The 22652-nt window shown below is 37.2% G+C and overlaps 1 protein-coding gene across 1 annotated transcript; it reads right to left on the reverse strand.

Annotated features, from left to right (window-relative positions):
- Positions 1-3431: 3431 nt before the first annotated feature.
- On the reverse strand, positions 3432-7940 carry LOC132271509 (subtilisin-like protease SBT5.4). The gene is made up of 11 exons (XM_059772939.1): positions 7738-7940; positions 7472-7584; positions 6984-7081; positions 6726-6893; positions 6480-6588; positions 5591-6134; positions 5337-5431; positions 4976-5224; positions 4775-4889; positions 4437-4641; positions 3432-4224 (listed from the first exon to the last, which is right to left on the reverse strand). Exons 1-11 carry the CDS (start codon positions 7834-7836, stop codon positions 3632-3634), a joined length of 2388 nt encoding a protein of 795 aa, XP_059628922.1. The 5' UTR covers positions 7837-7940; the 3' UTR covers positions 3432-3631.
- Positions 7941-22652: the final 14712 nt, after the last annotated feature.

A 22652-nucleotide genomic window follows, 5' to 3' on the forward strand; every position in this document is an offset into this window, starting at 1 on the left:
GATTTTAAATATATTATTATGGTACCGTGACATGAGCTTGAGTCTCAGAGTCGACGGTTAGGGAGCGTATATGCAGTAGGATGCGTAACTGGCTATGCTGGTTGTGGTGTACCTTGTTAGGCTTAGATAGTCATGCCCACTCAGGTGCGTTTTGCATGTTACCTTCTACTCAGGTTGAGACCCATATCATAGTCCAGCGAGAGTCCATAGTATGGATATATATATATATATATACACGACTTATATAGTTATTGTTGAGTTGGTTAGAGTGTATATGCGTATCGAGTCTCTGCTTGGATTGTAGTAGGTTAGAACTTGTTCGTGGGCTTGACCTACTCCTATTTTCCAGGTGTTCGTCAGTTCCAGGCTTGAGCTTGTTCGTGCTGGGCAGAGAAGATCTTCCATTCTACCGACGATGTAGGACTTCTTTCCAGATATTTGATTTGGATTTTATCTTCAGTTTACTTTCATTTCAGTTTGGTTTTTAGGGGTCCACTGGAGATGGATTCCCGAGTTGTTAACTTATGGAGGTTTTGGATTATTGAGATTTAAGTATATTTAATATTAAAGGTTTTTATATTTAGTTTTCTTTCAGCTTAAACTTTATTTATCAAATTCATTTTGTCATCTGTGTTTGTATTACATATTAATTGTTTGATATTTCCCTCGGGTTTGGGCTTGGGCCTGATCAACCCGTGTCTCGGATCCGAGGGGTATCATATGTATGAAGTTCATGACTATGTGTATAAGTTGATTTGTGTGAAAAACATGCTTAATTGTTGATTTTATATGCTTATGTGTTTAGCAACTAGTTAGAAATTGCAGTCTGGATACACGTTGATTTTATGAATTTATGAAGCTCCTTATTGTCATAGCATTGAAAGGCATGAGATATTCATGCATATCATTGGGCATAAAAAGGGAATTGATTTGAAACGAAAGAAAAAGGGATTTTGGGGAAAGTTTTGATTAAAGGGTTTTGAGAAAATCCGACGTTGAAGAGGTACCGAGGGTCCGTGGCGTTAATGTAACCTAGAGGGAATTAGAGAAATCACCCTACCGTGGTTGAGCTGTCTGGGCCCAAATGACGCCTCGGGGTTACCAAGGGTCAGGGACAGCAGCCAATCCTTCTCTCGTGTAGTCGAGAAGTCACCGAGGGACGGGTTATGTTAACGGTTTGAAAAGTGGATGATGGAAATGATTTTGAAAATGAGAAGCGACTTAGCATGTTATAGCATTCTATGGCATCACATTGTCCATTTTGGTTTTATAATTTGTGGAATTTTCTCCCGGCATAGCAAGATCCCGTTCCCTATTGTTCTATGCATTATTTGGATTCACGGGGTCACAAGAGGTATGTCTTAGGCACCACTTACTGAGCAATTTGCTCACCCTTTATATTTATCATTTTTCAGGTTATAGAAAGGAGGTGGCGGATGATAACCCACCACAAACATGAAGAGTCTAGGAGTGTATTTTGTAACCTTTTTGTATTTAAGCCATTTATTTTGTAAACCAATGTCTTGAAAGTGTATAAAGTTTGCTTACCATGGCTGTGTAATGTAATCATAAACTTTTGTACCAATTTGATGTAAATTTGAACAAAACGTAAAGACTATGTATTATGTTGTACTGGAATGGAATAACGAAGTTGTTTTGTACATTAATGTTGATGTTTATAATCATAGATGGTGGTTTATCATTTTGCAGAGGTTTATGACTAGTTTAGAGCAGATTTTCAAAGCTTTTCCATTGGCCAAAACATATTTTTACATTCAAAGCATTTTCAGTAGCAGGAGTTGTCGACCGGCCGAAATGCCTGTTTCGACCGATTGGTTCATCCAGAGACTTCAATTACTATTGAAGTCATAACCGGCCGACCGAAGTGCTTGTTTCGGTCAATCGATATAGAGGGGTTGTTTCGGTCGACCGAAGCCGCACTTCGACCGACTGAAATGTACCAGCCTTGCCCATTTTGTTCCTCCTTTGGATATAATTTATCATACTCCTTAAGAAGTTATGTAGAACCTTCATGGAGTGCATCTTTGACCTAAGAATGTTGTTTTTGACACTAGATATGACGAGTTTGACTCAGGTGACCTCGGGTTCGGGTAAGGACCCGATTAAAGTTTTGGACCCACGAGTTTGGGTCGTTACAATCTAAATGACCAATAATGCATTTTTAAGAGTTTCGAACAAAAAGGAATGTCTCAACAACTCTCGGGACTCACCTAGCACACACCACGATGCCCGGCATGCAAACGAGATACAAAAAATAAAAAAATTAAAAAAATTCAGAAAATCCGAGACATTAGAAACTCCTAACGTCCTTTTGGGAAGTAGAATCCTGGTACCACTAAGCCACTAATATGTTGGTGAAACATAATCTTTCTTGCAAATATTATTTTCTAAATCTATAATTTCTATATTTTTTTCTTCCATTCCTAGAACTCTTCTTTAACGAAATATAGTATCTCCCTCTAAATTTTTTTTTTTTTTTTTTTTTCTCTCTAAAATTTATCGTTGGTAATACCTTTCTCTAAAACAGAGCACCTGGAATCAGCAAGCCCCAAGAATTTCATAATATCAGTAGAGTGCACAATCTGGGAAGATGCTTGACCCGCTCCAAAAAATTAACAATTCAATTCCAATCTCTTCACAAAAATCAAGAGAAAATTTAAACGAGTTACAAAATTTGAGTATAAATATACACACACATATATATATATATAAGGAAAATCATTAAATTATATATGAATTTAATGATAATTTTGACATTTTGCAAGAAATTCCTTTGTGCAACTGGGTGTGTCAACATCATTTTACTTAAAAACGTATCTTAAAAATTTAGAATCCTAGACCCTGAAAGACACAATTCTTAATTGAGGCACATAGATTAAAACCTGCTATATATTATCAGGATATCAGCATTCAACACTTTATTAATTGAGGTGTTACGATTTCGTAACATACTTCGAAAACCTGCATGAAAGTAATGTAGTTAAATGTTTCAATTAAGGTCTCAGATCAGCTTTATTTGAGGGAGGCCTAGAATTGAATTAGATATTAGTGTTTTACATCCCCAAAAACACACTAAAACAAGATCGAATATAACTATGATGATGCAATTGCTTGCGGAAATTACATATTAATAAAAAAAACTCTAAGAATCTAATTTATATTTTTGTTTTCTTTTATAAATTAGAGTTGCCTGAACTTTCCAATTAGCTTCTCCGGCCTTAATTACCCAAAAAAATGTTATAGCCTTAAACAGAGTTGGTAATTTACACAATCATTGTATACATTTATAGATTTTTCAAGATACTTCTTAAAGTACTTTGATAATGGCTAGATTTTCTAAAATTCTGATATAAAAATTGGTAATTTAAGCCACAGTCACGAGTACATAGACAATGAGCAAAAAATGCGGATTAAAAGAAAGAAAAGAACAAAACACATTTATTGACCTCCTCTATATGAATCCATCAACCGTCATATCTGTACAAATTGAGTAATAATAATTCAAATAAATCTTTATGTAACTGCTCCATGTTTACTTCTCTTTCAGATCACTTTGTTTATATACACACATATATATATACACACATTTATATATATCTACTCCGTGGTTTTAGAGTTCGGGGATTTCAGGCTCCGGGGTGAGTTGAGGGGCATCCTTAGCAACCACAATCGGACTCCTGACGTTATGTACCCCATCTGACCATATTAACTCTCCAAATGAATAGCCTTTGTAATCACCAGCTTTTTTACTTTTCTGATCTTCTTTCAATGTCACAGAAAAGGTCTTCTGTTCACCACCCTTGGTAAATTTAAAGACATCAGGTTTAACAATAACAGAAAATCCCTGTGGGGAAACAACGCGGGCTTTATAGTTGCCGGGAGGGCCAACATTCTTCAGTGTTCGTCTCACGGTGGCTGAGCCAGAGACTTTCGGGACGGTTATTGAAGGATAGTTGAGGTTTATGATAGTGAGTGGATCTGTAAAGTTGGGACATACATGCTTCTTGGCAAATCGCTGAACCTTGTGTGTTTCATATCCAATTGCACAAAGGAATTTCTTGTAATCCGAAGGTGTCAAGTCATAAACTAAGCCAGGATCTGCAGCAAGGTTTGGCTGTACGTGCCCAGCACCGTAACTGAATGGCGTTGCCTTAATATTAGAAGAATTTAAGATTGGACCACCAGTGTTGTCTATTGTGCTTGCTGCATAGAAAAAAGTTCACCATCAAACAGAAGATAATTGGTACTGGGATTGAATATGCAGTCTAAATGAATAATAAAGCCAAGTACATGTCTATAATTTTGTTACATTTAGAGCACAACTCTTAGCATAAATCTGACGTGACACGGATAGTAATTAGAAGACTGGTAGAAGATATCATTAGTGCAAGTGAAAATGAATTGAAATATATTACCGGTGGTCATGATTGCGGATCTAATGGCAGCGGGACTCCAATCAGGGTGGATGGCTTTGAGAAGGGCGGCAATACCAGAAACGTGAGGACAAGACATGGATGTTCCAGATAAAAGGTTGAAGGGAAAAACAGTTTGCTTATCAAAGCCTGATATAGGTAATCCAAATGCAGCTAGCACACTTACTCCTGGTGCAGTGATATCAGGCTGAATATTAAACAAAAACAAAAAAATTAAAAATGGAGACAACGTTAAGCCAAAACTGGACCCTTAAAAGAAGCCAAAATTGAAAAAAAACACAAAGAAAAGGGTTCTCGTTCCTGTATGTCCAGGGTCAAACCTTGAGGATCTCTGGTGTAAAAATGTTTGGACCCTTAGAGGAGAAACCAGCCATGACTGGAGCAGGCTTTGTGTTGAGTTGTGTCATTGAATCCTTAATAGTAGCCTGCGGATTCCTACATAATTACAGTAATAATTAAGTATAAGAAGAAAACTGATGAAATTGATGTGATAACTGCTCAGACAAATGTAATTGACATACTGGGTTGAGTTGATGTAGGCAAAAAGAGCTTGACCAGCTGTATAATTGAGATGCGAAGCGGGAATAATGTGAGGATCAGCAACGATAGCATCACCATCAGCCTTGTCGTTGCAAAGAATCATTCCAGCAGCTCCAGCACGAGCAGCATTTACACTTTTGTCCGCTCTATCAACTCCGCCGCCCCTAAGACACACCACGATCTTACCCTTAACCTTCTGGGGATCAAGTGCTCCCTCCTTGCAAACCAAACTGCATATATATATATAAAGAAACTCGGAATTAGAACTCATAATCATCAAATTGCATGATACCGCAATCATGAAATTTCTTTCTATCTCACAAGGCAGATTGTTCGACTTACGCTTCTTTTTCGTTAGCCTTGGCAGCTTTAGCCTGTGCCCCAGTAAGAATCGGAATGGGTTTTTCTTGTCGCATTGGTTTAAAAACACCAAATCCCTATAATCATATATTACATCAAATCTTAAAAAAATTGAAGAAACAATTAATAGTTTATCAAAGAGGGGAAAATATATATATATATTACTATTTTTTTTTTTTTATACTTTATCTACTATTCGATCATCATCATAAATTTTGAATGAGGTCGAATTGAACCTTGAAGCGCCCTCCGTTAGCAAGCTCAACGTCAGCAACAATTTCACGATCCATGGTGCTCGCTGCGACGGTTAGTATCCATGGGGCAGGATTGGAGAGAGTACTATCTCCGGGTCCTTCATTCCCGGCTGAGGCCACCACAAGTATGCCATGCTTAGCAGCATGGAATGCCCCGATTGCAGTGGCATCGTCGAAGTAATCAGTGGGTTTGACTGAACCAAGCGACACTGAAAGCACGTCAACGCCGTCACGTATGGCCTGATCAAAAGCTTTGAGGATGTCCGCCTCACTGCATCCACCCTCACCATCTACTGGTGGCCAGCATACCTTATAAGCAGCCACTCGGGCTCTAGGAGCACCGCCTTTTGCAATTCCATTTGCAGCGCCAAGTATATTTGCTCCAGGGACAATGTTCCCACCTGCCGTCGATAATGTGTGAGTTCCATGGCCCTCATGGTCTCGGGGTGTTGAGAAATTGGAATAGTCTTTCAACTTCCTATTGATAAGAAATCCTTTGTAGAAGTACCTAGCTCCGATAAGTTTTCTGAAAATTTTGTTCCAAAAAAGAAAGTATCCTTGTTAAAAAAACAAAAACAGAATATCATCCCCTGAGAATCTCTATGTTGGATTATGCAAAGCTAATTGCTGCTGTCCAAATTCATTCGCATCATTCTATCAAGCCAAATTTCTTTTGAATTTGAAACTCTAAGTGGTAGTGTACTTGAATTAGAGGATGACCTAGTTGAATATGGGTGTGTGCTTTGAATTGTTTGTGTGGGTTCTTACAATTGCCGATGATATATTGATTTTGTTGACTACTTTGATATATGATTTTGTTTACATATTTTTATATTTATTCACAAAGGGATTTAATGAAAATGTAACTTACTTATTGCATGCAAATCCATTTTTGGTGTCGTTCTGACATATTCCATTCCATTTTTTTGGAATGGGTCCATATTCTTTGTCACTGAAACTCTCTAATTCAGGAGTGACGCCTAAAAAAGTAAAGTCACAAAAAATTATGAATTCTATATTCAAAACTCCATAATCACAAGAATAAAAAAGAAATAATTTGAAAGACAATCTATATATGGGATGATTAAAAGAATAAAAAATGGTTATCACTGATTACCACTATCAAGATTTCCTATAATGATGTCTTCTCCCTGTCTGGCCTTTGTCCACAAGGAGTTCGAGTCAGTAACACCGTTATTATTTTCTAGTGAAAGAAAATTCCAAGACTTTGTTGTGTGCAATTGTAACAATTCATTTTTAAAAACGGACACAACATTTGGATCCTCTGCGTCAATATAGCAAAACATTTATCAATAGTACATCAAAAATTAATGATCGAACATAAAGGAGACAGAATCCACACAAGATGCTGTACTTGAAATTTTAGCTGCCTGCTCCTCATCAAGCACTGCAGCAAAGCCGTTGATGTATCCTTGATATGAGTAAAATATGGAATCTTTGGCCTTCTTTGTACTGCATGAAACAATTGCATAAGCAAAGGAGAGAGTTGAAACAATGTGATGCAATAGTATGAAAAATAATAACACTCAATCTCCCTCAATTAGGTTTTTTGAAATGGAAAAGCTGAAAAGTAGACTTAAATAATTTACATTATTTACATAAGTGATTGTCATCAAACTGGTATTTAAATTTTCACTCATTTTACACACCCAATGGTCTTTTATTGTTGGGGCAATCACTTGAATTCCTCTTTTCCAATTATATATGAAAATTCTTTCCTATATATGAAAAAAAAGGATAATTTATCTAGTCTGACTTGTATATTCATATGGGATTAAGAGAATATTGATAAAAACAAAAAAGTAAAATATAATTAATCAAAATATGTGTAAAATCTCATACCTTCCGAGGAATGATGCAAGAAACTTGCAGTGAGAATCTGAAACTTGACCAAGAGCTTTCTCACTCATTTTTCGACCTTTATGCGAAGGAGTTCCCATGTACACAATATATGACTACTAACACCATAGAAGAAAAAAACAAAAACAAAAAAACACACAACGGAGAATAATCAAAGCCAGCCCCCATTAGCGAGGAAATACTAGAAAAATTAATTAAGTTCCAAATCGATCCATGACTAGAAGTGAAGATCTATCTGTAGTGCTTACCTTTTTGGCCGCGAAAGCTGGTGTTGGGGACACACAGAGAAGAATGGAGATTACAAGGAAAATTGTGAGTTTTGAAAACAACATTTTGCTTTCCATCATGGCCGCGAAATGCTGTAATCTGAAATGATATATATTTTCTTAAGTATTTATTGTACTTAAAAACTATATATCTACTGTTTGCGTCGAGGAAGAGAAGAGATTGGGGCTCCTTCCCTTCCGTTTTCGTCCTGAGGAGCGAGGAGAGGAGGGGTTGTTTATTTATACCCATATTGATATCTATACATAGTAAGGAATTAAATCTCAAAATTTCCTCCTCCAATTTTCTTTAATGTTCTTTCCTAATATAGTAATTCAGAAAATGAATTCAATAATTGCATGCATTTGCTATTTTAAATTAGAAAGAATCTACTGCACGTCTTTGTGATCATGCGCGCTTATTGCCGAAATGAATGCGTGTCGGTAAATTAATATTTTTAAAATTGAAAAGGAAAATAAATTGCATAGTTGACACAAAAGTCTGGAATTGCTGTTGCAAATTAAAAAAAAAAAAAAAAAAAAAAAAAAAATTTATAAATGGAGTTGTCAAAATATTGTGGTCAATAAAAAATATGTTAGGTGTCTAGTGACACGCTAAGTCATTTAGGGTGGGAGCGAAAGTGAGAGCGAATTTAAAAGCGGGAGCGTGAGAGTTGCAAAATTAAGTCATAAATAGTGAGAATTTGAGCCAGAACGTGCGCGAAGCGTAATAGTGGGAGCGCGCTCAGAATATGAGAGCGATACCCGTTGATAATAATTGTGTCACTTAGGGTTTTTAATGTATAAATATTAAATCTTTGAAAGAAAATGAGAATTTTGAGTTCTCAAGGCTTTATCTAAGTCCTACACTTGCCCTCATCTTAGGCCAACAAGTGGACCAATCATAAGCCACCAAGTGGGTGAATCCTCACCTTTCACATGTCATCATTTAAGGCTTCCAGGGTCGTCACAGGTGGTATTAGAACTCCTAGGTTCGAATACCTTAGACGACGGGTTTTGGTTGCATATTATGTTTCAAGCCTCTCTCATTGCTTATGAGATGAGAATTGGTGTTCCAGCTGTTCACAGAAGAGAAGCTGTTTTTAAAGCCAAGGAAGTTATTGAAGAAACTGAAACAAAGTCTAAGGATGATCTTGAAACATCCCAAGCATAATGTGAATCTCGAATCTTGATTTTTGTACCTAAAAAAATCTCCCTACTACGTGACAAGTAACATAAAGCTACTCGTAAGAGATGAGCTCTGCTGCGCGCCTGGGCGCGCGCGCGCTTATGCCTCTGTGCGCGGCGAGCTATCGACGTTAAACTTAGCATGCTGTTGAGGATATTTTGGAATCAATGTTGGATTAGTAGGTTGAATGATCAAAAGAGGGGTTTGATTTGATTAATTAAACTAATGGTTCAATTAAATCAATACAATTAAGTGACAATCTAGAAATTACAGAAAATAATATGAGAGAATACAAGAAACTATTGGGCTCCACATAGGTCGATGCTTGGACTTAAAATAAAGCAATGAAATTGGCCTCAATAAGGGCTATCACAAGCATACAAAGAAATGTTCATGTGTGGGACATCCCGATCAAATTTCATTTCCACACAATTTTTTAGGTAGTTTAAATTTAACTTAAACTCATACAGTTGAGTTCAGGCATGCCTCATTTCACACATCCCTAAATATTGATCAAAGGAACAAATTGAATTGAAAAAAGATTACATCTCTTTTCTTCTCGATTATATATATATATATATATATATATATATATATATATGTATGTATGTATGTATGTATGTATGTATGTGTGTGTGTGTGTATATATTTTCTGGTTTAGGAGTCGTTGGCTCAACGCTAGTTACATGGGGACGCAAGCCTTTTATACACTACGTCCGGACGCCAAAAGCTGTGTCCGGACGCCAAGCTTTCAAGGAACGGCTTAATGATGACAGCAGGGCATGATGAGCAACACAGTTTGGATGGGACTTGTGATGTTTCCAATTCTCGGCATTTTTCTTTCTCTGGAGATTTTGAAGTCGCAAGGGCATTTTAGTCTTTTACTATTTTACGTACCGGACACTACGGGGTGTGCCGGTTGTGTCTGAGAGTTGTTTGGGACATTTCATTGAGTCCAGAACTCTTTGAAATGTAAGGGTGATCATTTTTGCATTTTTCAGTTTTTCCGGGCTGAACGGTTCCGTGTGGGACCCATTACCAAATTGTTGCATCCAGGTATTTTGATTGGGTCCATTTGCACTCCATGCATTTTATTTGAGGTGCTTTATGTGAAATTTATATAGTTGCATATATGTATAATTATGTGATGTAAAAATAAAAGGAAAAAGAAAAAGGTAAAATAAAAAGAAAATAGTGGGACCCACTTTACACATTTAGGTGAGTTAGAGACCACTTTAGGTCTCATTTCTCACTCTCCCCGCTGGTTCTCTCGCTCCCTTCCTTGGGTTCACTTTTTCTTTTTCTTTTTGCTTCCAAACTTCAATCCTAGATCTCTTTCTCTATACTTGGTATTTTTAAGTGTTGTTTGCAGCAAATTGAAACCCACGACGAAAACTTTAAGTTGATCAGAGCAATTTGGTGTTTGGTGCATTATAAGAGAATTGGGATCTAGGGCAAATTGTGATACCCTTTGGATCCGAGACACGGGTTGATCAGGCCCAAATCCAAACCCGATGGAATATTAAACAATTAATAATTAAAACGAACATGGAATACAAAAAAAATGAAATAAGAAATAAATAATTAAGAACTGAAAGAAATCTAAGTTTAAAAATCCCTGAATAAATAAATTTAAAAATCTAGAAATCCAATCCTCCATAAAACCTCCAATAATTAACAACTAGGGAATTCATCTCTAGTGGACACCTAATGAAAATCCAAATTGAAATGAAACTACTCAAAGAACATCCAAAGTAAACCATAGAGGGAAGTCCTGCATCGTCGGAAGAGTGAGTGATAGTCTCTGCTCAGCACGATCAGGTCTAAAACTGGAACTGGCGAATACCTGAAAAATAGAAGTGGGTCAGGCTCACGAACAAGTTCTATCCTACTACAATCCGAACATAGACTCGATACGCATGTACACCCTAACCAACTCAACAATAACTATGTAATCCGTACACACACACACACACACACACACACACACATATATATATATCCACACTATGGGAGTCTCACTGGACTATGATGAGGGTCTCAACCTGAGTAGAAGGCAACATGCAAAACGCACCTGAGTGGGCATGACTCCCTAAGCCTAACAGGGTATAGTTCAACCAACATAGTCAGCTACGCATCCTACTGTATATACTCTCCCTAACCGTTGACTTTGAGACTCAAGCTCATATTACGATACCATAAAAATATATTTAAAGTCCTATCCTATCCATCCATAAGAAATCCAGTAAGCCGCTCAGCTTGTTCAGCTGTTCTGACTTACATATCCATAGCAAGTAATCCAGTTAGTCATTCAACTGTGTTTCAGCTGATCTGACTTAAATATAAGTAGGATTTATTTTATAATCCATTCCCTTATTCCGTATAGGTAGGATTTAGTATTTTGAAACTAATCCGTCCCTAATATGCCACCGTCCCATACCGGTGCATACAATCCATCCATCCAGTAGTTGATAATACAGATAATGAAAGTAAATATCAACTAATCCATACATCCAACAATTGATACTAAAAATAATAATGTAAGCATCAATAAGCATAGTAAAATTATATACATAAACATGCTTAGTTCATATTGCTTCACATAATTCGGTAAATTGATAAATTTAAATCATAATACCACTAAACATCAACTCATCCCCAAAGAGCATAATTGAAATACATGATCATAGTATATTGCGATACAAGTTTGAATTATACAAATCTTCACAGAAAAATTGCTAACAATAAAGATTAAGCAATTTAAATCTTCCAACTCCAAAACAGAGTACTAATTTGTTTAAACCATATGCTGTTCAAGTGATGACAATAATTAGATTATTAACATGCTTCCTAGAGCCTTAATATGTCTCTGAGCATCATCTATACTTCCCACATACAGCCCTAAACCCAACTGGAACCACATAAATCCAACCATTGTAGCCAAAACTTACTGGAAACGGAAAAAAAATAAAAATTTAACAAGGAGCCGGCTCCAAAAACATGTGGAGCCGCCTCTAATAAAGTGTGGAGCCGGCTCCACTTCAATGGAGCCACCTCCATTGAAGGGTGGAGCCGCCTCCACTTTTCCCAGCCTCCATCTTCTCCGACGCCGGCTATTTTCTGACTTTCTGATCATCTGTCCTCCATTCCTAAAGCTCTTAGGTGTCTAATACTAGGTCCAGTGTGTTCCAGAATTAATTAAACTCTTAATTCATCAACCAACATCAATTAAAATACAAATTATGCAAGAAGAATTTAAACCGAAACAATTACCCATTCATGAACGTACTGTTTCTAATGATCACCCATGTGAACCAGATTAAGTTTAATGTTTTCCCAAGGTGTTCCATCACTGATTAAATCCTTTATTCATTAATTGACATCAATTAAAACATGAAGTAAATCGGAAGTTACACAAGAAAGAATTTAAAGCAAGTAATAACCAACTTGTAAACATTTCCAGTTTTAAGTATCTTAGACATGCAATCCAGTTTAATCTTAATCTTTATTTAGTCCTGGAGTTGAATTAGTCGTTTAAAGAACACGAGCCAAAGGGAGAGAGTTAGGAATAGAACTTGCCTTTAGGTCTTAGACCGTCGTCTTCCTAAATTCTCCGGCGAAATCCAACTACTGTAAACCCTCATCTGTTCTCTCTCTGCCTCCACAGTCGTGAAAAGGATTCTAAAATCCTAAGCAAAACTTAATAATTATATTTATAGGCCACCCTTAAACCTAAGCCTAAGTACAATATGAGACAAAGAACTAAGTCGGCTACAACGTGAAGAAAAATAAAACAACACCCGAATTAATTGCAATACTTCAATTAAAGACAAATAATAATAATAAAAAAAAACAATTAATCAATTTAATTCAAATAAATCAAATAATAACAATTAATTCAATGTAAGTCAAATAAATCAAAGAAATAACAATTAATTCAAACAAAACAAGCAAATAAACTATTAAACAAATAAAAATGCAATTAAACAATTAAAAATGCAACTTAAGCAATAAATTAAATACCAGGACTATCCTTTTGAAATTAGGGGTATTACACAAATTGGGGCTTTTCATTGTTTTAGAGGTAGGAGTCTCTAATCCATGTTTTTCTTGTTCCTTTGTAAATTATTTCTCCATATTTGTTGTAGAGCATGCTTAATTTTAAGTTAATTGTCTTGAGAATGATATATTTGTTGCATTTGGAATCTATACTTGTATGTGTTGATGAAACTATGTGAAAAGCATGCTTAGATGTTAATTTACATGCTTACGGTGTTTGTTAATTTTCTAGAAGTTGCTATGTAGGGGCATGTTAAATTGTGTAGTGTAAATTTCTTTTATGCTCATATTATTGGTGAAGTACATGACACGAATTTCATAGCATTGGGCATGAAAGAAAAGGGAAAGTATTTTGAAATAAAAGTGAAAGGGTATTTTGGGGAGGAATTTTGATAAAGTGTTTTGAGAAAACCCTGTTGCCGCGGAGACAGTAGCCAATCCTTCTCTCGCGTCGCTGTAGAGTTACCAAAGGGCGGGTTATATTAACAGTTTGTGGAGTGATGGATGTTTTTCTGAAAATGGGGAGTGACATGCATGGCATTGCATTCATGGCACGACATTTAATTGTTTTGAACTTGGGATTGATATGGTATTTTTACCCTGCTTTGTATGACCCCATTTCCTTTTGATCTATTCATTATTTGGATTCACGGGGTTACAAAAGGTGTGTCTTAGGCCCCACCTACTGAGCTTTGCGCTCACCCCATTATTTAACATTTTTCAGGACTCGAAAAAGAAGTAGTGGACGCCGACCTTCCACAAGTATGAGGATGACTAAGAGTTTATTTTGTATCTTTTGTGTAATACCCCTAAAATTAAAAAAGGATATAATTGAAATTTTATTATTATTTTTTAAGTGTTTTATGTGATTATGTGGATATGTGTTTATGTTTAATTGATTAATTGTTTTTCTTTATGTGGATTGATTAATTGAATATTTTGTTTTTGTCTGAATATTGGTATCACTTGATTATTTTTGTTTGGTCTGCTTATTTGTATTAATTGGATTTTTGTTTTTATTTAATTAAATTGGTTTTGATTGATTGAATGAGTTAATTAGGTTAAATTATTAAGGTATTTAATTTTAAAGTTAAATTAGGATCTCAGGTTTATGGATCGTGTATTTGGCCCACTAGGGTTTAGTTGGGTTTCCATTTCTGAATATAAGTAGGCGTAGGTTTTTATATGCTTATATATATACTGTTATAAGTCTGCTTAGGGTTGTAAACACAAACCCTATATATAGAGAGTTTTAGAGTGAAAACAGAGAGAGGTTGTGAGGAAAAAATAGAGCAACTACAGAGAGAGTTTTGGCCGTGGCTTAAAGGTCGGCCCTAGGAGGAGGAAGGTTGAGCAGTAGGAGGTAGAGTTGACAGAGAACGGACGTCGTCAGAAAGCCTAGGAAGACGGAGACAGGGTTTTTATTCAAAAAAACCCACAGAGGCAAGTTCTTTCCTTTCTCCTTCCCTCTGACTTGTGTTCTGTACACCTAGGTAGTCTCTAGGGTTAAATAAATCATAAACTAGAACTTACATGTTTATTGTATGATATAGTGATGATCTGTTTGTGTTGTAATCAAATCTGTTACAATTCGTGCATGTATGTCTTAGTTTTGCTTCTTATGGCATGTTAATTATATTGTAATTTTAGTTACTGTACTTGCTTTTAACTACTGTAAATGAACCATGGGGATGTACGGGGGTTAGATAAGGCTGCTAAGTTTAGTAGTGAAGAGGAACAGAGGGGTTGGAATGGAACTGTTGTTGCAAAATAGTTTTAGTTTGTTCCTAAAGCATGTTTAGTTCGGTAGCAAATTTAATCTTTGTATTTGATTCCAATTGTTGTTATCAAACCATTGGGATACTATTTGGTATTAATAAGACCCTTAGGATCAATTTTAGAAACCAACTGAAGAGTAGAAACAGGCCGGAGAAGAAGCAGAAGGTCGGAACGGAGCAAAGATGGACTGAAGCTCTCACAGGGGGAGAGAGCCGGCTCCATGGAGGGGGGAGAGAGCCGACTCCATGGAGTAGAGCTTGCTCTAGAGGAGGTAGAGCAGGCTCCACCTCTAAAAGAGGTGACTCTAGGCTGATTTGAGCCTGCTCTACTTTGCCAAGAGTAGGCTTTTCCTAATTTGATGCAATTTTATACGTACCATAACCTTTTAAGCTACTGTTTGGGCACTTGGGGTTCTTGAATAGTTTTAGGACTTTGATGGGGGTTTCAATAATTAATTTAACATGTAATTAAGGTTTGAATTGCATAAAATACCCCCTTTGTATTAATGGAATTAACAGTGCGATATTTAACAACTATGCGTACAGTTAACGATTAGAAGGAAATTAATTGTCTAGTTTTAATTTGACAATTTAAGATGCTATAACATAATTCTAATTTAAGTTTTAGATGCATGGTGGAGTCTTTTAATTAACAAATTAGACTTGTGGCATAGTGTAAGGCTCTGTGCGAAAAGATAAAACAGAATACGAGTATAGAACTTAGTACGCTGTTACCGGATGGAAAGAACTAAATTGCTTAAATTAATTTAGCAATTGTTTGGACTATAACATGATTATAAAACTTATTTAAATGCATGATAGAGTTGTTAATTTATTAAAATTGATCTATGCATGCTCTGGATGCTGGTTGTTGAACTATTAAACCATTTCTTGCAAATACATGGTTTAGATCTTGGATTTAAATTGCTGAAACTTTAATCATTTTTTTGCAATGATATGGATATTTGGTTTTGTACAGTAAATTACTTGTTTATTATTTTTATGTTGTAATTTACATGGATATGGAGGATTGTATGCACCGGTATGGGACGGTGACATATTAGGTATGGTTTAGCTCAAAACGCTAATTCCTACCTTATGGATTTTAATTGATGAACAACTTTATCTGTTTTATCAATTATATGGATTTTGTGGATTGTATGCACCGGTATGGGACAGTGGCATACTAGGGACAGACTGATTCAAAATACTCAGTCCTACCTATTTTGGAATAAGGGTACGACTTATAAAAACATAATTCTCCTTATATTTAAATCTGTGTGGTTGAATAAGCTGAACGACTTATTGGATCTCTTATATAAGTCTGTGCGGTTGAATAAGCTGAACATTTATTAGATTTCCTATGGATGGACATGAATGGATTTTAAATATATTTTTATGGTACCACGAGATGAGCTTGAGTCTCAGACTCATTGGTTAGGGTGCGTATATGCAGTGGATGCGTAGCTGCCTATAGTAGGTTGAGGTGTACTCTGTTAGGTCTAGGTACTCATGCCCACCTTTGGGTGCATTTTCGCATGTTGCCTTCTATTCTGGTTGAGACCCCCATGATAGTCCAGTGAATGTCCCTTAGTGTGGATATATATATATATATATATATATATATATATGTATGGACTAAATAGCTATTGTTGAGATATCTAGGGTGTACCTGCGTATCGGGTCACTGTTTGGATTACAGTTAGAGAAAAATTTGCATGTGGGCCTCACCCACTCTTATTTTTACAGGTGTTCGTTAGTTCCAGTCTTAGAGCTGAATCGTGCTGAGCAGATACAGTCATTCACTTCACCGATGCCGTAGGATTTTGTTTCATGTTTTAGGCTTTAGTTTTATTTTCAGTCATTTGAGTTCAGTGGGATATTTTAGGGGTCCACTAAATGGATTCCCGAGTTGTAAAATTTGGAGAACGATTTGTATTCGTGGAGGATCAGTTGTAACAAAATAGTTTAATTTATCAATGGAAATATTTATTCAGAGGTTTCAATTATTGGATTGTCATTTTAGTTTTCATTTCAGCAAATTTTATTTATCTTTTTTGGTTTTAATTGTATTCTGTGTTCAATTATTACTAATTGGTTTGATATCCTCGGGTAATCGGGCGTAGGCCTGGCCAATCCACATCCGAAGATCCGGAGGTATCACATTTTGTGTATTTCCCATTTTTGTAAAGTCTCAAACTATTGTAAAGTGTAATTTTTTTATTTTTTGTTTTTTGTTAACCTTGGACATGTACTTGGACCATAACACTTGATTGCAAGTGTTGTAAACTTGGAACTAAGTAAATATTTCTTGATGAATGGGAAAGGAATGTTGTATTATAATTCGCTAACGATGCCCTTCAATTGTGTATCATCTTATTTTGTTGCCATGAATTCGAAAATGGGGTATGAAATAGGTTCGGTTTAGGTTGGGAATGTTCATACACAGCCAAGAAATTCATGCCAGTGAGTTCTGGGTTCAAAGGCCATGTTTCGGAAGGCTGATCCTCACTATCAGCCGATCGAACCCCATCCTTCAGCCGACCGATGATTTGCACAGTGAAAGTCCCGAGAGCACTCAATTCTCTTTATTGTTTCGGTCGACTGACCATGCAGGTCAGTCGGCCGATCCTACCTTGTCAGCCGGCCGACCAAGGGCTATCAGCCGGCTAACTGTTCCTCTTAACCTATATGTTTGAGCTTCCATGTAAGGTTGAGTCTTAGGACAATTATGGACCTTGGATTAATCTTTATGAAGATGTTTAGACACAGGAAATGGACAGTGTGACTCAGTTGACCTCGGGTCAGGGCAAGGACCCGATTAACGGTCCAGACCCACGGATTCGGGTCGTTACAAAATTAGAATCATAGCGATGGTTCGAAAACTATTAGGACGACGGGTAGAGGCCTACATAGGGTTGCATGGGAAGTTGTTTGCATTATTTATGTGATTAATTACTACGTGTTTTATTATTTGAAGAGACATGCTTAACTGATTATTTATTTATGTGCTTACATGTTTATACTAAGGTGTTATTGCATAGTTTTGCATGCTAAGTGTTAGTGCGGCATCATTTCATGTTGAGTTGTCCACGGTGGACCATTGTGTCATGTCATTGAATTGTTTTTTCATTTTTTTTGGTACGATGTCACGGTGTGATGAACCAAGAGAAGTTGGCCCTAGGCCAACAAGGGATGATGCTGGCGAAAATTCTAGCTCCAACCCGGCGGAGCCAGTTAATGAGGACACACTTCTTAGGGATCTGATTGCCCCAAGAGTTATTCCTACAAGGACCAATAATATGGAAGCATCCGTTGAAGAGGGTGAAAGTTTGGCGGAACTAGCATTGTACTGCTTGTTGCAAAAGGCCTTGAGGGCCACCATTGCTACTCATCCGCAGCCGGCACCTTAACTGGTACCATAACCGGTAGTTCAGGTATAGGAGATGCCAACACAGAAACGTCTCAAGATTATTAAAGGGTTTTCTCAGTTAATGCCAGTGATGTTCGAAGGTGGTGTGGATCCAATGGAAGCGGATGACTATATGGATCAAGTTGAAACTCAATTGACTTCTATGGATGTGACGGATGATCACTTGAAAATCATCCTAGCTACTTACAAGTTTTCAAAAGATGCCAAGTTTTGGTGGAAATTGATCACAAATCAGTATAAGATTGAAGAGATGAGTTGGGATAGGTTCAAGGAGCTGTTCTATGAGAAGTATTTCCCTGCCTCTAAGAGGTAGGAGTTAAAGGATCAGTTTATTGGCCTTATCCAAGGCAATATGTCAGTGACGGAGTATGAGAACAAGTTCATCTCACTCTCTCGCTTTGCTCCAGAAATGGTGAGTAATGAAGTTGATAAGGTTCAGAAGTTTATCTCTGGACTTGACTATAAGATGAGGCCATTGTTAATAGCACAGGGTATCAAGTTTTATTCTGAGGCAGTGGAAAGAGCATTGATGCTAGAGGCGGAGGCCAAAGATAAAGATGCAAGAAGGGAACAGTGGAAGCAAAAGAGGAATGTAGGGTCATTTTCAGAAGGACCTTCAGGGAAGAGAAGTAGGGGTAGTTCATCTCAGTTTCAGGGGCAGCAGTTTGCACGATCTGCTTCCACCACTCCTATGCCAGCTGGGTCTGATAGGAGTGGAGTTATTTACTTTTAGTGTCAGCAGCCTAGACATTACAAATCCAATTATCCCATGAAATCGTCTTCAGTTTCTTCAGCTCCGAGGGCTTGTTATGGGTGTCGCCAGCAGGGCCATTTGATTCGAGACTGTCCGAGTCAGGGAACAGGCACCACTAGTGGCAGAGGGTCACGGCAGAGGTTGTCACAGTCGACTACAGTTCAGTCAGGTTTCAAACCATCGCCACCACCACAGCCTGCCATGTCTTCGCAGGGTTCACGACCAGCAATGAGAGATACTCCTACTTTATCAGTGCAGTAGTCTGGTGTTCAGGTTGGCAGTTCTCAGGCACAGGCACCGCAGGGGCATGTCTTTGCTCTTGTACCAACTGATGCATCTCATGGTCCATCAGTTCTTCAAGGTATCTTTCCAGTGTTTGGTTCTTAGGCCCGTGTTTTGATTTACTCTGGTGTATCTCATTCTTTCATTTCATCATCATTTGCACTTGCATCAGGGTTAAAGGTCAGCTTCTTGGATCAGGCATTGTGTGTTGATACACTAGTTGGAGTTTCAGTGTCCTTGAGCCAAGTTGTGAGGGATTGTTCCATTGTGATAGCCGGGCGGACCTTTGTGTTTGACCTTATCCTCCTAGAGATGACTAGTTTTGACGTTATTCTCAGGATGGATTGGTTAACTGCGTTTTATGCCATGATCGACTGTTTTAGAGGTAGAGTCACAGTTTGCACTCCCGAGGGGAACTGTTTCTTTTTCGTGGGAGATCAAAGTGATTCCCATATTTCATCATTTTATGGAGTTTGTGGACGAAGTCATGGTGATTACTTCTTGGCTAGCCTTATAGCTGAAGAAGATGATGTTGTGGAAAAAGATTATCTTGCAGTTGTTCGTGATTTTCTGAATGTATTTCCGGAGGATTTGACCGAGTTGCCTCCACACCGAGAAGTGGAGTTCACTATTGATTTAATGTCAGGTATCGTGCTGATTTCTATGGCACTGTATCGTATGGCACCAGTTGAATTGGAAGAATTGAAGAAGCAACTTGATGATTTGAGGATGAAAGGCTTCATCCGACCGAGTGTGTCGCCGTGGGGCCCACCGGTCTTGTTTGTTAAGAAAAAAGATGGTTCTTTGAGGTTGTGCATTGATTACCAGAAGTTAAATTATGCCACTATCAAGAACAAGTATCCTTTGCCAAAGATAGATGATTTGTTTGATCAGTTGAGAGGAGCCAGTTGTTTTTTGAAGATTGACTTGAAGTCAGGCTACTATCAGTTACGGGTTAGGGATGAGGATATCCTAAAGACAGCGTTCCGTACACGGTATGGACACTATGAGTTCCTTGTTATGCCTTTCGGCTTGACTAATGCTCCAGCGGCATTTATTGACTTGATGAACCGTGTCTTTCACGATTACTTGGACCAGTTTGTGGTAGTTTTCATGGATGACATTCTTGTGTACTCACAGACTCGGGAGGAGCACGAGGTCTATTTGAGTATCATATTGCAAATTTTGTGAGAGCACCAATTGTATGCCAAAGATGAGAAGTGCGAGTTTTGGCTACAAGAGGTGAAGTTTTTGGGGTATATTATTTCAGAAGGTGGAGTATCGGTTGACCCATCAAAGATTGAAACAGTTTTAACTTGGAAGCAACCCAAGAATATGTTTGAGATCTAGAGTTTTCTTGGTTTAGTGGGTTACTATCGGAGATTTGTGAAAGATTTCTCCTGTTTGGCAGCGCCTATGACCCGTTTGACCAGGAAAGGGATCAAGTTTGTGTGGAATAAAGCCTATGAGTCATCCTTTTAAGAGCTGAAGACAAGGTTGACTACAGCTTGATGAGCACTGAAAAGTGCGTATTTAAACCCCTTAAGCTTAGGCATTCTAGTACCTTTATCTATCTCACTTTATCGTTTTAGATTGATTTCGTATTATTTTCATTTTCAGGCACTTATCCCGAAAATAAGCTAACTCAGCAAAATAAGAGCTTAATTGAAACAATTCTGAGATTAAACAAAGAAAGGAGCAAAGTGGAGAAAGAAATTAGCAAAATAAAGCAAAGCAGCAAGTTCGATCGATCCAAGTTCAAGGTTCGATCGATCGAACAATGATCGATCTCAGCACTTGAAGATAGATCCAAGCTTTGACCCAAAGCACTTAAGTCTAAAATTTTGATCGATCCAACATCATTCTTCGATCGATCGAACACCTTTGTCCTTATCCAAATGATTGATCCTATCCACAGTTGTACCACCCACTAACCACTTTTGTCCTTTTCCCATAAATATCTCGGATTTATCTCTTTCCAAAAAGTTCAGCCAGTTGGATCGATCTAGCCTAAGTTCGATCGATCTCACTTACTTTCGATTCCTTTATCCAATCATTAGGAAATATTGTGTGCACGACCCCAGCTCATTTTGGGTGTTATTTTGACCTACTCATATAATGATAAGGATTGCTTTTTTTTTTTTTAAAAAAAAAGAAGAAGAAAAACATTATATTTTTCATATCATCTCTTGGAGAGGAAGTTTAGAGGAGGAGGAGGCTAGAGACACCATTGGAGATCTTCATCAACAAGGAGCAAACTTCTTCCACGGAGTTAGCCCTTGAGGGTTGGAGCATCATCACCATGAGTGGCTAGACATCCTCTTAGGGCTAGAGTTAGCCCCAAGCATACTTTCTATATCTTAATCTTGTGTATTATTGAGGGATTAGTGTTGTAATGGATGTTTTGACACTTTGATATATATAGATCTTGTTTATTCAATGATTTATGTGGTTTAATGTTTCCAATTGATCATTTCATTCTATTCATATGTCTATGTATGCTAGAATTGATGTTTATGTTCTTGTCTCTAGATTTTGTGTTATTGATGCATGTCTATGTGTATTGATGCCATAAATTTAGAAATTGTCAAAACATTGTGCTTAAAAGAATGCTTTTGTGATTCTCTTGATGGTTCATGCTTATCTCTTGATAGATTGTGCCTCTTCCCTAGTTTATTTTCATTCTAGTAGTGTAGATGTAGTATAGTTGTAGTGTAGTGTTAAATGAGAGGACAATCTATGCTTGTTGTTTGATGATCCAAGCTGTTGAATGTAATTAACATATGTCTCTAATCTTGTATTGTGTTTGGATTGTGAGTCTAATGAAAGGATTAATGACTTGATTTGATTTATTGTGCCTTTCACATGTTATTTAGACAATATATGCTTTATTGCTTAGATATATTGTGCCTTTCACATGATGTTTAGACAATACATGCTGAACTAGTCATCTTTGCTTGTTGAATCAACCAAATACATACAGACCAATATTGCAACACCCTAATTGCCTTTATTAATCACTTGTCAATAATATAGAAATGCATTGCTTGGTGGTGATCTCTAAACCCCAAGACTCTTCTCTCTCTTTCTTACTCTTAATTGCACTCTTTTGCTATTACTTAGTTTAATCTAGTTGCTCTTTAATCAACCAACCAACCAATTGTTTGATCACTCGACCTACTAACCCTAATTGCGATTCCACAATTAACTTCGACATTGCTCAATCCCCACAATCCCTTAGGACGATCTCTACTCACTCTTGCTACGTTAGTAGTAGTATTGGTAGTGGTTCTTATAAATTTAAACTTGACCTAAAAAGGCTTTCCTTGAACCGCACATTTACTACATCAATTTTGGCGTTCACGAGCGGCTTTACTCGTCACAGCTCCAGTGTTGGTGATACCC

Source organism: Cornus florida, unplaced genomic scaffold (genome assembly GCF_030987335.1).
Source record: "Cornus florida cultivar Cherokee Brave unplaced genomic scaffold, ASM3098733v1 CherokeeBrave_3.0.0_Hap2_Chr01, whole genome shotgun sequence".
In the NCBI taxonomy this organism is placed as follows: domain Eukaryota; kingdom Viridiplantae; phylum Streptophyta; class Magnoliopsida; order Cornales; family Cornaceae; genus Cornus; species Cornus florida.